This window comes from Pongo pygmaeus, chromosome 8 (assembly GCF_028885625.2).
Source record: "Pongo pygmaeus isolate AG05252 chromosome 8, NHGRI_mPonPyg2-v2.0_pri, whole genome shotgun sequence".
Lineage (NCBI taxonomy): Eukaryota > Metazoa > Chordata > Mammalia > Primates > Hominidae > Pongo > Pongo pygmaeus.
Window position 1 is genome coordinate 80,102,770 of NC_072381.2, and position 17,954 is coordinate 80,120,723.

Consider the following 17,954-nt stretch of genomic DNA (forward strand, 5'->3'; position numbering starts at 1 on the left):
ACAAAACACCAACCTCAAAATCATGTGTTTAATTCCAAAGTCAAAGTATCTCCATGACATATGACAAGTAAATAGTTCGATTAATTTTCCAAATGATATTAGAGAACTGACGGATACTAGCTTAAAATACAGAGTGGCCGTAAGATCTGGCGGCACAGATAAATCATTTCTTACAGATTGAACTTACTTGATTACTTCTTCTGGGGTATGCTAATGATGCAGGTTTCTTCATTGAAAATCAGAGACACAAATAAGGCAATATGTCACATACACACGTATGGGGAATGATGAAATACTGCATCAATGAAATGCATTACTTGCAATTCTGCACAGCACATTGAGCTATGTATTTTTACCAAGGGACAACATAATGAGTGTTATCATGTAATGTCATTGAACATATCATGTCTTTTTTATATCAATGATCCATTTATCTTATAAAATTACCTGTGTTTCCAGACTTCATGGCTATCTTGTACAATCCAGGAATCAAGAGGTAAGAATACCTTGAGCTCAAAGGAATAATTGAATGATTTTCAAGCAATATGAGAGAGAAGTAGGAGAGATATTTTGGGAGTAGCGAGAACTCCTAAAATCACAGTACATAAGTGACCTGTTCTCCTCCATTTGGTTCTGGGCCACTTTTCACCTTGTGCTACTGAAATGGTCTGACTGTATTGCCATGTCGTGCTGAATCTCCAAACTTCTCTATAGGAAAAGGACCTTAGAAATCAGTGAGTCCCTGGCTGAGCACAGTGGCTCATGCCTGTAATCCAAGCACTTTGAGAGGCCAAGGCAGGTCAATCACCTGAGGTCAGGAGTTTGAGACCAGCCTGGCCAACATCGTGAAACCCCATCTCTACTAAAAATACAAAACTTAGCCGGGCGTAGTGGCGCACGCCTGTGGTCCCAGCTACTTGGGATGCTGCAGCAGGAGAATCACTTGAACTCAGGAGCTGGAGGTGCAGTAAGCTGAGATCGCGCCACTGCACTCCAGCCTGGGTGACAGAGTGAGACTCTGTCTCAAAAAAAGAAAAATAAGAAAGAAATCAGTGAGTTCCTTATCCAAAGTCCCAAAATCCAAGATCATCGAGAATAATCAGCCTTGTACTCTTGTTATTGACCACTGTGAGATTACCTGTGGTACTGTACTTGGATCACACACCCCTCTCTCTGCCACCACTCCTCCAGCTTAATATTATATGAAATAGAAAATGGCAAAGACTGGCAAAAATGGGAACGAAGGTTTGTTCCTCTTATCTTAATTAAGCTGTGGTCCTTAGCACAAGTCTATAACATCGATCTTATCGAATCTCAATAAATGCTTACAACTCATCACTACTAAGACTCTAATTAGACATTTATTGCTTATGTAATTCTGAATTAATGACATAGCAACAAGATTTATGTCTCACATATCTGTTACACCTCAGCACTTTCCATTTTAATAATCAATTGATATTTCGTTAACATACATTAACTATCCTATTAAAACTAAATTAAATGCTATTCTGATTTGATTTCATTAAATAAATGCTGGCAACACTAATGAGGTGCAGGCCTTTTAAATCATGACAGGACCGCCAAATTTGTACCCCTCTGTTAAGTGAAGTAATTTCACAGTGAAAAAAATGAGCAGATGTGTTTCTCAAGCTGACAATTTCATAAATACTTCAAATGAAGTCATGATGGATTTTCAACCAACATCTCAAAAGACTAAGAGAAACTCTCAGAATACACTTCATTTTGAATAAGGCTGTGCTAAAGATGCCTTAAAGAAAAAAATACCTCACCCTTATCTCATGTTGTAAGGTCACTAATTCTGAGAAGAGCAAGATAGTGTTGCTTCACGAAAGAATTTCAGTATTCTGGCAAAAATACTTCTGAAACAAACTAAACTGGACTTCCTCAAACAGTTGAGTGTTTTGCTTTCGGTGTGGTACCAGATTTTGTTTCACCAAGGGAATGGAACTTAATAAATAAATTACTCAGTAACTATTTTTTATTTAACAACTGAGTTGTTAACAACTGCCATGTCCCAAGCTAAATAGAATATGATTCCATCTCATAGGGACAAATATTCTGAAGCCTGTTCCACTTGCTATGATGGGTTATATGAGAAACTCAAAGCATGAGGGATGGGCTGTGCCCTCAGGAAGTCTGCAGTCTTGTTAGGGAGGACCTGGAGCTCATCCATCAGAAGTCTGAACCCACTCCTGGTGAGTAAAGTCACCAAGTAGCCCAAGTTTCTTGTAAAGTTCCTGGCATGTAAAACATGCTTAATAAATATTTGTTGAATGAATGAAAGCTTCTCTGGCACAATTAACTTGTGATTCTCTCGATCCAAGTCCTCATCCAGAATCACATCATTCGAAGTTCATTCTTCCACAATCACAGACTCCTAGTCATAAAAGCCGAAAGGAAAGTTAGTAGAGTTGCAGTGGTATCCAGGTGCCAGCAACAATAGTCAAAAAAAGAAGTGGTTTCAACCATGGGTCCTGGCAAACAATTGTACTGGCAACTCTTCACTTATGTGCTGCCAAATTATGATTGACACGAAGAGCGTCTTTTTCTACAACTGAGAAGTCACACCATTCCAGCAATGTCTGTAATTGAGATCATGTGCTGAGTGGGCAGTTCAGGTAAGGAATTATACATCCTGATTTGAACAGAACAGTCTCTGTTTTTATCCATTTCCTGAAGTAATTATTAATAGCACCAACTCTCAAGAGTGTCCTGGTTCAGATGATAAGTTATATAATCACCATGAGTACAGGATAAAGCCTGATGAGCCAGAGGTATGGGGCAAGATTTCTATTTAAGAAAGTAGTTTGCACACACCACTTTTTATCTTCCTACCTTTGTCAGCTATGTTTGTCTTTTCATATGGTTAATGTTTTTAGTGCTCCAATTCTACAGTATAACTGTAGTTGTCTTCTGCGCTTTTTCTATATGTTGACTCTAAAATTAAGAGTAATTATGACAGATTATGTTCCTAATTATAAAATGTTCTGGTTTTCTTCTATGTGGGAGGAATATGGATATGTCTTTGAACAACAAAGTTCTACTAAAATTCAGCCTCACGGCAAGGATCAAATCAAGGAGTTTCTACAGACCATTTATTGGAACTTTTCAACTTAGTAAGACAACATTCAGTAAATCCCTTTAATTGGACAGAATGACTCAGGGAGAAGAGATTAAGGGTGTTGGTCTCCTTGGAAAGTCTGATAGATGCAAGGCACTAGCAATTAAGGATGTCTAGAGAGGCATATTTCAAAACAGAATAGAAATTCTTTGACAAGAATCAAGTAGATATGAAGTTAAGTTTTTTAAAGCATTGTACTACCAATGGAACTACTAGCCTAAATTTTAAAACATTGTTTAAGACAAAAAACGACACTTGTGGCGGGGCGTGGTGGCTCATGCTTGTAAGCCCGGCACTTTGGGAGGCCGAGGCAGGCAGATCATGAGGTCAGGAGATCGAGACCATCCTGGCTAACATGGTGAAACCCCGTCTCTACTAAAAATACAAAAAAAATTAGCTGGGTGTGGTCGCGGGTGCCTGTAGTCCCAGCTACTTGGGAGGCTGAGGCAGGAGAATGGCATGAACCCGGGAGGTGGAGCTTGCAGTGAGCGGAGATAGGGCCACTGCACTCCAGTCTGGGTGACAGAGCGAGACTCCATCTCAAAAAAACAAACAAACAACAAACAAAAAAATGACACTTGCTTCTTCCCCATCCTTCCTGCTTGAGCTGAAGCAGGAGGAAAAAGTTCTCTAGATCCCAAGGAGATCATGTTCTATAATTCTTCCTTGAGATGTAGCCAAAGACAATAATGTGAAAGTAAGACTTCTCATAGGATAGAGCTAAGGGCTAAGGGTAGAAAATGTCTGGGAGATATGCCCAGGGAATAGAACCATGTCCTAATCAAGGAATCCTTCCCTCTCTGAGATAATATCCTCCTAGAAGGATTTCAGAATCAGTAGAGACTGGTGGCAGTCGTGAGTCCCCTTTCACCTTTCCAAATGGGCATGTTTATTATGGTCATTGTCCCTGTGCCATCACTGTATATTGGGTATGTGAGAGGCAGATGGCGTCTCCTTTTCTTTCTGAAGCTTTGGATCAAGAAAGCTGTATCCATACCTGATACAGAGACCATCTCCTATCACCTGAAGATACTGGCATTTTCCTTAGCAGTTAAGGTGAAGTCCAAATTACTGTTTAAGACTTCTGGTTGTCTTTCTTGGAGAAGGGGTGAGTGTGTTCAGCTTGTGGGAAAAGGAGGATGTGAATAGCTGAATACCAGAAAGGTGGACTGTGAGAGTTTGTATTACCGTTCACCAAATATTTTTGTTTCTATCTCTGTGGTGCCACCTGTTGTAAGATTATAAACACCACCCCACATTGAATTCAAGAGTAGCCATGTGACGTGCCTTGGCCAATGAAATGTGGGTGAAAGTGATGTTTGCTATTCCTGGACAGAAGTGTTAAGAGACATGGGTCACCATGTCTCTTTTCTCTGCCATGAGACTGACAACATTCAAGTGAAAGCCTGGGCCCCAAATTAGATAACATACATCTGGGCTTCAGCTGACCTGTAATGGGCATTTAGTGTGAGGAAGAAATCAGCTTTTGATGTTGGAAGCCACTAAGACTTCAGGTCATATGCAGCATAACCTAGTTCATTCTGATGGTCACAGCAATAAACAGTGCTAATAATATTAAGATAATGTGAAGATTATTCGCCATAATGCCAAGTAATGTTCCTGGACCTATAAAGAAGAAGATATAATCCCACATATCTAAAGGATGAAGCACTAAACACTCAGTGACACAAAATCTTGATACATTTGTTTGCTTCATAGTTGAACTGATTTTCTTATCTAGCATTTAGTTTTTCCTGGACTTTCTAGTTGCCTTTCTTTTTTTCCTCTAGAAAAGTTTAGGATTATTGTTTTATCTTTAGTGTCCCAAAATTTCACCAGGATACCTCTAAGATGTCAGTCTCTTTTCATTTATTTAAGTTAGTGTTCTCTTTCTCCACTGCTTCATCTCAAAAACCTACCCCAGCCTCATTCATTATTTAGCTTTCCCCACCTCATATACCCACTTGCAATTTTCTTAGAATTATATTCAGTCCTTTCTCTTCCATTAGATTATGGGCCACTGTGCAGGGACTGAGTCTGGCTCCACTTTTTAATCCCACCCCCCATGCCAGGCATGGTATCTGGCACAGAAAATGAACTCAATAACAAGATGCTGAATTTTTTACTTCCTGTATGCTTCCCAGTGACAAAAGTAATTAATCACAATATAGTAAATCTAATTTTAAGATACAACTATTTTTTATCTCTCAGTAATATATGATGGACATTGCCCACTAATAAGACAGAACAGGAAACATGAATGGGTTCCAGTGTACAAATGCCCTAACAGCACGAAACAGTAAAATAGTATTTTTCTGCTGAAATTCAAACAGTGATGAGAGACAGCATTCATGACATAGAACAAGGCTGCTTCAATTATAAAAACAATTCAGATCAAGCTCTTAGAACAGTTTGATGTCTAATTTGCTTCCTTAATCATTTGACTTATGCATTTCACTTTTTTCTCTAGAACTTCTATGGAAGAAGAATTAGAGAAGCCTATATTGAAGTTCCTAACACAAGATCTTAGTCTTAACAGCTTCTTTGGCATCAGGTAGCAGAACAATCTTTTCCTCTAGCTGTAACCTTAACTATGACCTTAGTTAGGACGTCATGTAGTGAGCAATACATGTACAGTAAATTTCAGAGCTATGTGAAAGTTTCTCATCCCTCCAAAATATCGAATTGTTGGCTGATATCCCAAATGAAGCCTTCACTTCCTTAACTTAGAACTTTAAAAATAAAACTTTTTTTTAATACCTGAGAGGAAAGATCAGTTAGAATCCCAACTGTGGCACACCTTTTCTCCCAAATCAGGCTCTGTAGAAACTCTATCAAACTTAGGTGGTTCTGAGGAACAGTTTGAAAACAACTGCAAAGCTCAAGTCTATATAACCCTAGAGATACTTGCATAAAAATAACTAAATTATTCAGAGGTCCTTTTCTAAGAGAAGATTTTTCTCCTGCATGAGGAAAAAGCACAGTAGGTGTAGGTTCCTGGGCCATAGAAACACTTCCCCACCCCACCCCTCCCCACAAAAAAATAGACATAGAACAGGAAAACCCAAGGTTTTTTAATATGTCTCTAATAACTTCTCAGACAGTAAACCTTGACCTTGGCTCCCTCCACAGTATCCTAACACCCCTCATATGCAGGAGCTTCAATAAGATCCATCTGTGTTTTAAGAGGGTCTTCATAAATACAAATCAAATTGAAGTTTTAGGCAGCCAAGAGTCTGCTAACTTTCTAGAAAATTCCAATCCAGCCCCCACACTACCCAGCTGCCTGCACCTGATTGGCTTTTTAGATAATTGATCACAGCTGGTGGTTTAATTGGGCCTGCCTCAGAAAAACCAGCTTCTTCTCGAAACAAGGCTTCATCCTGCCATGGTGCCCTCGGGGCCAGTGAACTCACTGGGAGGAAATGTGACTCCCACTTTTCCATTTGAAGAACGTGGGGCATTTCCTAGATGGGGCTCTATGCCAGGGATCTGGTTGCAGCTTGATGAGCTTGAGAAAAGAGTGCAAGCTCCCTCTCTTCTACCCTGACCTGAGAGAGCCTTGTAGTCTCTCAAAGTTTTGTAATTTGTTTTCAAGGTAGCATGAGATGGTATGGTTTTCTTTAATTCCAGTTCATAGTGAACAGTCACAATTATACAGTATCTTTAAATGTCTTTTTAATTTTATTTTATTTTATTTTATTTACAGACAGGGTATCCCTGTGTTGCCCAATGTAGTGTTCATTTATAGGCACAATCATGGTGCACTTCAGCCTTGAACTCCTGGGCTCAAATAATCCTCCCACCAGAGCACCCGAGTAGATGGGACTATAGGTACATGCCACTGCAGACTTTAAAGTGTCTTTCTATTGTATTTGAGTCATCCCAATTACAAGGTTTCTGTCCCCCAGTCCCATTTGATAGACCACTTGTCCATTGTGAGGAATTAAGTGATGATGACAAACTTGTAACCCTCCATTGTTGAAATAGGGGAAAGGAGCTGGCCGTGGCCTGAAGAAAGCCATGTCTTGCCAGAGTGGCCATGGGAACTTCATAAGGGACAAGAGAGCAGGCTGGAGAGCTCCAACTGTGCCAAGATGCATTCTTGTCAGGACATAGCCCAAGAGGCATTGTCTAAAAGGAAACCACTTACTTGAGGATCATAAAGTAAAGAAGCAGAGTTGGAAATTGAGACAGTTAATGGAAAAGTTGGTCAAATTGACAGGACAAGATCCAGAGAAATTAAGCATGTCAGAAACATACAATCAGAGACAAGACCAGGTGAACTGGAGCTACTCCACTGTGAACTCCAGAAGGCCCCATTCTCCTTGATGGTTAGTTATGTCAACTTAGGAGAAAACGTTTAGTTTTGGACTTCTTTGTGATTCCTATAGGATGGACAAATAAAAACTGCCATCAAGAAGGTGAATATGCATATCTGAAGCTCAGAAGAGATCTGAGGTGGACAATGAGATTGGAGAATCATTGGCTTTTTGGCAGTAGTTGAGACCATGAACACTGATAAGATTACCTAGGAAGTGTGAACAGCTGGGTAAAGAAGATTGAATGGTGGTTTCCTTAGAGGAACTGGAGAGAAAAATAGGCTGTCACAGAAATAGTCTCTTTCTCTCTCTGTCTCATTCTTTCAAACACACACACACACATGAAATGGCAAAGAGTATTACTTTCTATGACAATTTATCTGAGGCCAGAGGTACACATTAAGGCAAAACAAAACAAAAATAATTTACCAGAATAAATAAACAAGTAAGAAAACTTAAATTTCAGCAACTCCATCCAGAAATCAAAAGGCAAACTAAGTGTGGTGGAGACACCTGTTGCTGACCTACTGCTGTTTTTCTAGGCTAGCAGAGTCCTGATTTTGTGTGCCTTGCTCTGGATGGCCATATCTTTCATGGAAGATGGCCCCAGCCATGATCATGGGGTTCTTATTGCACATCCAATAATTGGTTAAGCATGGACATGTGGTCTAATTCTATCCAATGAAACATGAGAAAACTTCTGGCAATTTCTGAGAACACTCTACTTGTTCTTTCAAAGGGACTGGTGGTGATGGGGGTACTCCCTCTTCCAACTCTCTCTCTCAATGTTAATATGTCTATGTGTGACTCCTGGAACAGTGACAGACATTCTGTGACCCTGAGGAGAGAAGACTAAGGACAAAAGTCAACATGTTGAGGTGCCCATCCCTCAAACTTTGGTGTTCTAAAGAAAGAAGGAAACTTCATCCTTGGTGCTGTGAACCAGCCACTGAATTACCGACCCTGACACCAACCTCTGGAATTCTTGTTACAGTAAATAATGAACATCTTTATTATTTGAGTTCCTGTTTGTTTGGTTTTCTTCAACTTGCTGCCAGAAAAGCATTCTAATTGATACACTAACAAACCCACAGTGGGACAATTTATAGGTGATTAGTAATACATCTAACACAGCATTTACTATGTGCCATGCATGGTTCTAAGAGCTTTAGCCCATTTAATCCTTATAACAACTGTAAGAAGAAGAAGATACTATTTGTTTTCTTCATTTCCCAGATGAAGAACTTCATTACAGAGAGGTGGAAGTACTTGTTCAATATCACGTAACTAACTAGTAGTAGAACTAGTATTACAAACACAGGCAGTCTGGCCCCCAAATCGAAACTCATAACCAGGATACTAGACGCCTCTCAGATTAACAAACAGGAGCTAGGTTACTCCTATTCAAAGTCAATTACTAGGGAACTATAAGAACAGCGAAGTAGAAGTCAGATCAACAAAGTTTTTACTTCCTATTTGATGACTTTCTTTCCACTTAATCTCCCCAATTTTGCCCAGGTTCCCTACTGTCTCCTTGCTCTACCTCCAAGCAAAATATTCTCTAAGGTCCCAATTGACCCACAAAGGTGTAAATGACTAAATAACAGGAGTGTTTGGATTTTACCAGGAATTGGAGCCTTAAACCTAGCTTGAATTTTATGCATCCATCTGCCTGAATCTACCCAGAAAACAGTTCTGTAAAGTCACACTTATGGAGAGCTGAGATTACACAGAATGAATGAATGGTCTCTTTCCCCAAGGGGTGTATGGCCGATGAAACGAAATGAAGACCTAAACTGGAGATGATCATGAAACTAAGAATATAAGATACAGGTCACAGTGGTTGCCTCTTGGAAGGGAGCTTGGAGGGGTGGGGTAGAGTGCACTAGGGAACCAGCTGAGGAGACTCCGTTTTCACCCTAAGTCTGTTTTTGTGCTATTCTATACTTGGAATTTTCCCCATATCCATATTACCCATTCACCAACAATTAGGAAAAACTAAAGTTCAATAAAATGTGATAAATCTCTTCTAGAAATATAGGCAGAATGCTTTGAAAGTACAAAAAAAGTAAAATAGGCAAGGAAAGTATATTAGTTTGCTAGGGCTGTCATCATCACAAAGCACCATACACCAGATGGCTTAAACAACAGAAATGTATTGTCTCATAGTTCTTGAGTCTAGAAGTCTAAGATTAAGGTGTCCACAGAGCCATGGTCACTCTAAAAGCACTAGGGAAGGCTCTGTCACGGGCCCCTCTCCTCACTCTGCAAGCATCAGGTGTTCCTTGTCTTGTAGATAATGACATCTCTTCACATTATCTTCCCTCTACGTGTTGCCTGTGTTCAAATTTCCCCCTTTTAAAGAACACCTGTAACATTGGGTTAAGGTCTACTCTAATGACCTCATTTTAAGTGGATTACCTCTGTAAAGACGCCATCTGCATACTCAGGATTAGGACCTTGACATAGGAATTGGGAGTGGGTCACAATTCAACTGATTACAGAAAGATATTGGAACGCTTTCCGGAGAAGATTTATTCCATTGACACAGTATTGACAGGAGGCCATTGTGAGGCTTCTTTTCTTAGAACAACAAATTTTCTCAAGCACTTGTGATAAGCAACCCTTTGACATTTTAACACAGTGGGATGACACCACATGGACTCAGCTTGAAGGGTACCACTTGGAAAATGGTAAATGTAATCTATGACAGGTGCATGTTAAATCAGGAAGCCTGATAGCTAAGTAGCAGGCTGTGTATTGTGTTGTGCACCCCAGCTCTGGCTCACTTCTCCCATGTAACTACACCATCAGAAAAGGCAGATTGTTGAAGCTTGAACACTTACAGGCAATTTCCATTCTTATGCTACTGATAATTGCATTTGTGGAAACATAAGGAGTCCCTGATGGCTGATTCAACGTGTAACAATTTTTAGAATTTTACTTTATAACCAAATAATGTATCCTGCTGAAGACAGTGCTGCCTCTTGCGGACAAGGTAATTTAAAAATGCTCAAGTTATGTTTACAATAAAAATTCAGAATAATGTTTTCTTTCTAGATGACGTTATGAGTGTGACTTGTAGGCTGGAATATTAAAAAAATGCAGGAAATTAGAGAACAATCATGCAGATTTTTTTGTACGTCCATGCCAAGAATATAAGCAATGGTGGGTATACGGTATAGGTAGCCAGGATTTTGCAATAGTAAGCCATATAATCATAAATTAATATGAATATCAACAATTTAAAATTTTTAAAATAGCAGTTACTATGATATACTGCCTTTTGCTATTCCAAGTATGGATGCCAGAAAATATAAGAAATACAAATCAATCAATCAAGAAGTCCCTTAGTTTTTGTTTTCAAGATTGATTCGTTTAATAAGAATTAAGTAAATGATGCCATTTCAAATCATTATGAGAAAGATAGAGTACCTTTTTTTTTTTTTGAGACAGAGTCTCGCTCTGTTGCCCAGGCTGGAGTGCAGTGGTGCAATCTCGGCTCACTGCGAGCTCCGCCTCCTGGATTCACGCCATTCTTCTGCCTCAGCCTCCCCAGTAGCTGGGACTATAGGCGCCTACCACCACGCCTAGCCAATTTTTTGTATTTTTAGTAGAGATGGGTTTTCACTGTGTTAGCCAGGATGATCTCAATCTCCTGACCTCGTGATCCACCCGCCTCGGCCTCTCAAAGTGCTGGGATTACAGGCGTGAGCCACCGCGCCTGGCCTAGATTACCTATTTGATCCTTACCTCAAACTATAAATTAAATACCAGACATATTTACCAGAGGTTTTAAACATTTTTAAAGTAACAAAATATGCACGAAAAATCCAAGTTTATGAAGGAAACTGATGAAGGTATATACAGATGAAGGTATATAAGAGGTTAAAACTCTTCCATGTTAATAAAATTATAAAAATTAAAAGGCAAAGAATGAACTAGGAAAAAAATTTTTGCAACATATTAAAAAACAGTAAATTAAAAGGATGGACACTCCAACAGAAAAAATAATCAAAATAAAAGAAAGGCAACACACACACACAAGCTAATTTTACTAAAAAGTATATATTAATATTTTTAAAATTTGACTGCAACACTGATCAAGAAAATACAAAATGAGATGCATGTAAACATAGCAAACCCCAACACTGTCATGGCACGGAAAGTATGTATAAACTGCTAACAACCTTTCTGTGGATCAATTTGGCAATCAAAAGTTATTATATCTGAGATTTGTATCTAACCTAAATTTATCCAGAAAGAAAGCATCAAGGACATAGGCTGTAGCAGATGTTGTCAGTGTCTCTCCTTATGCTGTGTATGCGTGCAATGTAGTTTCCAACTGCCAGCACTGGCAACTTCTGCCTGGGATCCTTTCTGGATAAGGAAGTGTGCTAAATCACAAATTAGGCTGGCTGGAAGTCAAAGGGTTAACAGCCCTGGAAGCAGTCCTCCACCAATGATAGAAGTTGAGGATTCCTCACCCTCAATGGGGACAACTGTGAGTTCAGAACAGACTCCCAGGGGTAATAGTGGAATAGGGCCTCAGTTGCCCATGGTGGTGGCTTGCTCATTAACAAATCCTCCAAGGACTTTCTTCCTTTCTCTTTCTTATTACCTTACTGATGTTTCCTGGATCACTCCTAAATAAGCTATTCAAATCTTTCTATCTAGGTCGGTATTCAGGAGAAACTAACCAAAGTTATAGGCAAACATTTATCTAAAAGGATGCTCATCACACTGTTATTTATACTACTAGAAATTGGAACTATCATATATTAATAATAGCAATAGTTTAATCAATATTATGATACAATATATACACGTTAAAAGACAATAGAAGAACATTTAATGTCTTGAGAAGGCAAGTGGTATTACACAATGGTTAAGAGACAGGTTTTGAAATGTGATATCATTTCAAGTTCTGGCTTCACCAGTTGCTACCTCTATGATTTCAGACAGTTAATTAACCTCACTAAGTGTCAGTTTCCTCACATGTAAAATGAGGGTGACAATAGTATCACACAGGGTTACTGTAAATATTAAGTGAGATAGTTTCTATAAAGTGCTTAGCCTAGTTCCTGGCACGCAGTAATAATATTTATCATCACCATTATTGTTAATATTATATAATAAAGTACAAGTTTACAAAACAATATGTTGTATCATTTTAACACACACACACATACGTGTTTAATGAGACTTCAGAAAGTTCACGGAAAAAGGGAGTTAAAAGATAAATAAAAAATATAAACTTTATTTCTCAATACAAGCTCCATCAAATTCAAGGCATTTTTGTAAGTCATGGTACCAGCCATTCAGTCCATTGCTAGAAAACTGAGAATATTTAACTGTGTCAATGCAGTCTTTTTTTACATTACTAACTGAAGTAAAATGGGTGACCTTTACAGATTTTTTTAAGATTATTAAAGAAAAACAATTCAGAAGAAGCCAAATAAGGACTGTAAGGTGAATATGTTGTGATTTCTCATCAAAATTCTCACAAAATTGCCCTTGTTTGATGGGAGGAATGAGTAGAAACATTTTCTTGGTGGAGAGGGACTCTGGTGAAGCTTTCCTAGGCATTTTTCTGCTAAAGCCTTGTTTGACTAAAGCGCTCAAAACAGTCTATAATAAGCAGATGTTATCATTCTTTGGCTCTCCCGAAAGTCAACAGCAAAATGCCTTGAGCATCCCACAAAACTGTTTCCATGACCTCTGCTCTTGACTGGTCCACTTTTGCTGTGAATGGGTCACTTCCACCTCTTGGTAGCCATTGCTTTGATTGTGCTTTGTCTTCAGAATCATACTGGTAAGGCTATGTTTCATCTTCTTTTATAATTCTTCAAAGAAGTGTTTCAGGATCTTGATCCCACTTGCTTACAATTCCCATTGAAAGGTCTGCCCTTTCTACAGTTAATCTGAGCACAATGGTTTTGGCACCCATTAAGTGGAAAATGTTCTCAGCTTTAATTTTTCAGTCAGAATTGTGTAAGCTGAACTGAGATGTCTATGGTGTTGGCTATTGTTTCTGCTGTTAATCATCAGTCCTCTTCAATTAGGGCACAAACAAGATAAATTTTTTCCTCACAAATTGATGTGGATGGTCTGCCGCTGAAGGCTTCATCTTCAACATCATCTCATCCTTCTTAAAATAAGTTATCCATTTGTAAACTGCTAATCTGGGGGCGGGGGCATTGTCCCCATAAACTTTTCATAAAGCATCAATGATTTCACCATTCTTCAACCCCAGCTTCACCCTAAATTTGATGTTTGTTCTTGTTTCAATTTTAGCAGAATTCATGTTGCTCTGATAGGGGCTCTTTACAAACTTATGTCTAAGCTTTCTCAGTGCCTCAAACTAGACCCTATTTCAGCCATGTTATAACAAGTTAGTATGAGTTTATTTTGGTGCAAAAAATTGAAATTCATGCATAGTTTTTTCATAATATGCATTTTCCATGAACATTTTGATGTCCCTTCATATATATTCATAATACATACATACATATATAAATTCTCACACATGTATATTTATGGAAGTATAGAAACATAGGAAATATATGCAAAGTTATTACAGTATATGACTGTATACTAAGGTGGTGGATGTTTTTTCTTTGTGCTTTTTTATATTTTCCTAATTTTTAGAATTATTACTTTTGTAGTCATATGACAAAAGCTATTTTTAATGAATTTTATAAATAATCTTAAAGCAACTCATAAAGGTACATTACCTGAATTTCTTCACATAAAAATGTGCAATTTTTGGCCCAGGGCTAGCCAATTCTTGTTGATGAAGTCAGGGAAAATATCACTATTTAGCACAATTCATCTTTTTGAGAATAATGGGTATATTCTGCTCCTGAGCTTATATTGTTGATGATGGGTCTCAGTGTGAATTAAATAGAACGTTTTGTCACAGAGCCATGCAAATGCAAACACTGCCCAAAGATTGAGCAGCTGAGTGCCACAGTTACAATAGATACTTGATCATTCAGGAACTTTCCTTATTTAAGCATCAAAAGCAAGTAAAGAGGCTTGAAGCATGATTCATAGCATCCAAATGAGTGAATTGCCTCTGAAAGGGTGACTTCATTGTTTCAGACAGTTCTGCACTTCTTCAGAGTTTCTGATTCCATTAAGTCCAGGCCAGGTCACAATGGAATATAAGTCCAACTTGGATTTGTCATCATCCTTCAACCCATATGTGTAGTATGAATATCATATACCTGTACACTCTTGAACAAATGAGCAATGCTCTCATTCAGTGTGCTCAGATGAATATGTGTCTGCCAAAAAAGACAATCTTGCATCTCTGAGGGGTCTAACAGATTCTTTCTCTCAAGATACTCATTAATTCCCAGAAGTCTTTGATCTGAATTTGATAAAGACCTCCAACAACTTTCTGCTACTCAGCCCTCTAACTGGATAAAATAATCTAATCTTCACAGCCAGTTTTCACTTCTTCCAAATTATCTATAAACTGTCAAAGATGAAGGGTATTGGAACAAAAAAAAATCTACAATTTTGACCACTTTTAGCATTGAATCATGCAGTGAACTAATTTGAAAGCTTTACAGTATGAATTCTGACAAATCATGCAACAAAAGAAGAAAACACCTAATATCTCTTTGGATTTTAAAAAAAATTAAAAATTTAACATTTTATTCCAGTTGCCTTGCCTATGGCAAATGAAATCTGCCCTTTTTTCAGGTTGAAAGCAAATTTCTTAGGTTATTTTACTTGCAAATGGTTAATGTATGCTGAATTTTGGTAAGAAATGTTTTTCTTATTAAAGGTCTCAGCCAGATGAAACTCCATCTCTATAAAAAATACAAAAATTAGCCAGGTATGGTGGCATGCACCTGTGGCCCCAGCTACTCAGGGGGCTGAGATAAGAGAATCACTTGAGTCTGGAAGGTTGAAGTTATAGTGAGCCATGATCACACCACTATACTCCAGCCTGGGCAACAGAGTGAGACCCTGTCCCAAAAAATAAAAACAGTCTCAGCCAGGTCAGACCCTTATAAGGTTAGCATTTCAGGTAACCTGTTGAATGCTCTGGTTAGGCAAAAGTTTTAGCAAATGTTGGTGATTAAGAAAAAAAAGTAAACTATAGTATATACTAAGTGTAATACAAAGGCTAGAGCTATAGATGAAGAAGCAGAAGCTAGAGACCTTGCGCCGAATGCACTGTTGTCACAGAATGCTTAGGGTGTCATTTCACCAGCCAGAAACCTCTATGGCCGGCAGTGCCTCTGCTTGGGTTTTGCTCACTCCTGCTGGGCTTGTCTCACCCATACAGCCCAACAGGCTGTGCTTGGCCCGTGCTACCGGCCCAGATCCCACACTTGCTAAGGGCAAGCCAGGCACAGAGTGCCAGGGGGTGTGTAAATGCGTGAGCAGGGGCAGGGTCTCACTGCTGTGCACAGCCAGGCACACCAGCTGCTGCAGCAGAGTGGGCAGCTCCAGGTGCCAGCACAGGCTCTGGCTTCATGTGAGGCTGCATGCCCCAAGTGACTGCCACTGCAGGCACCAGGGTCTGGACAGACAAGGGGAATGCAGTGGCACCTGAAAGCTTGGAGATGCCAGGAACTACAGAACCCCAAAGAGGGTGTTACAGTGTGTCACAGCTCAGGCTCAGGAAGCCCCAAGGTCTGGGCTTCCAGAAGGGCTGCAACTCTTCTCTCCTTCTTGTCGCCCACAGTGCAGTGAGTGGGGGTGGGCACAGAGTGGGGGATATGTTTCAGCCTATTTGTGTTACAGCTATGTTAGTCCTGCTGCCCCACTCAGGCCCACAGCTCTTGGACTGGCCTGTCCCCACTGCTGCTTCCCATCCCATGGGGCGGCTGCTGGGTGCAAGTGAAGCATAGGAGGGCTGTAGTGTTACAACAGCTCTGGCTCAGGGAATCCTGGGGTCTGGGCCCCGAGAAGGGTTGCAATGCTTTACTTCCACAGTCTGGGAGTGTGACACTGCCTGAAGCTCAGTGAGCCAGCCAGGAATGTGTTACAGCTCCTTTCACTCCCATCATTCAGTGGGTGCCAAGTTCTTGTCCCACATCCAGGAAGAATGAGGTTATGTGGATAACTGGAGGGTGAGCCAGGCAGAGAGGAGCTTTATTGAGCTGCAGAACAGCTCTCAGGAGACCCAAAGTGGGTAGCCTCTATCCACAGGCAGGTTGTCCCAGTGAGTGTCTGAGTCTGGCTGAGTCTGGGGTTTTTATGGGCTCAAAATGGAGGAAGTGCATGCTGATTGGTCCATGGGAAGCCATGGGTGGGCCTGGAAAAAACACCATGAGTTCTCACTCTGGGTCATGGACTCCACCTAGAACTGGCAGCCCAGCCTCCAGAGCATTCCTGGCTTGAAGGTGGGTTTTCACTAGGGACACACCCCTTCCCACCTAGGAACCTGTCTGCCCCCCACCACCACCAACATGCCATCCACAGTGCCCAGGCTGTCCACACCAAAGGGCACCTGCAGGCCTGCACCAAGCCACCCTCAGTACCCTGGCCTCCCTCTCACACTTGTCAGTGCCCAAAGTCTGGAGGAAGCTGAGGTAGTTGGAGAGGGGACTGGTGTGTCAGTGCTGCTCCAAGCATGTGCAACCTGACCAGGTTGCGACAGCACCCAGGCTCAGCTACAGCTTTGCTCTGCACTGAAGTGGGCTCCGGGAGCAGGACAAGGCCAGGGAACAGGAGCAGGCATTTCCAAGCCTGCAGGGGTAGGGGGCTTCCTGGGATCCTGAGAGCAAAGGGATGCCTGGGTCGGAGCTGTAGCTGGGTGGCTGGGCAGCTGCATCTGCACCCAGGAGCACAGGCTCCCATCCCACCAACTTGATAGGGTGCAGGGCTCCTGTTGGCATCACCTGCTTCCAGCCCCTGCCGGTGCTGCAGAGTGCACAGCCCTGGCTGCGCCTCCCTCGCTACAGCTGGCATCCTTGTAGTGGCCACTCCAGATAGGCCACCGCCACCATCACCATCACATAGATTATCTGACCCTGACAATTAACAATTTCTCTTATGACTTCAACTATTGTGTCCCTAACATGAGGATCCATAAAGTGATAATCCTCCTATACTCCCAGCTCTAAAATTATTATTCGTTGCCAGGAAATAAAAACTATGGAGTTTGTGGAAGAAAAATGGGGAAAGGAATACATCTGTCAAACACCAGTGAAAGAAAGGAGGAATAAAGCTAAAATGGATTGATGTGACTGCTTCTATGTGCAGATTCTGTTAGACACATTGCCTCACAATCCTTACACCAACCTCAACAGACAGAGCAACCATCCATTCATTCAACAACTATTTACTGAACATCTGCTATGAGTAAGGCTGTGTACAAGGAGCTTGGGATATCACAGTAAGCAAAAGAAACACTCCTTGCCCCTCTGGAACTTAAATTCCAACAATGGAGACAAATTACAGAGAAAATGATTTAGTTACAATCCTCTTACGTGTTGGGAAGAAATAGGATGGGGTGT

General features: G+C 40.4%; 1 protein-coding gene across 1 annotated transcript in view; it reads right to left on the reverse strand.

The window, feature by feature from the left end:
• Window positions 1–1,984: 1,984 nt before the first annotated feature.
• ZNF365 (zinc finger protein 365) overlaps window positions 1,985–17,954 on the reverse strand; it is a 101,317-nt gene continuing 85,347 nt past the window's right edge. Inside the window, exon 5 of the mRNA XM_054436321.2 lies at window positions 1,985–2,401. Coding sequence (XP_054292296.1) covers window positions 2,378–2,401 — 24 coding nt within the window. The 3' untranslated portion in view covers window positions 1,985–2,377. The remainder of the gene's footprint in view (window positions 2,402–17,954) is intronic.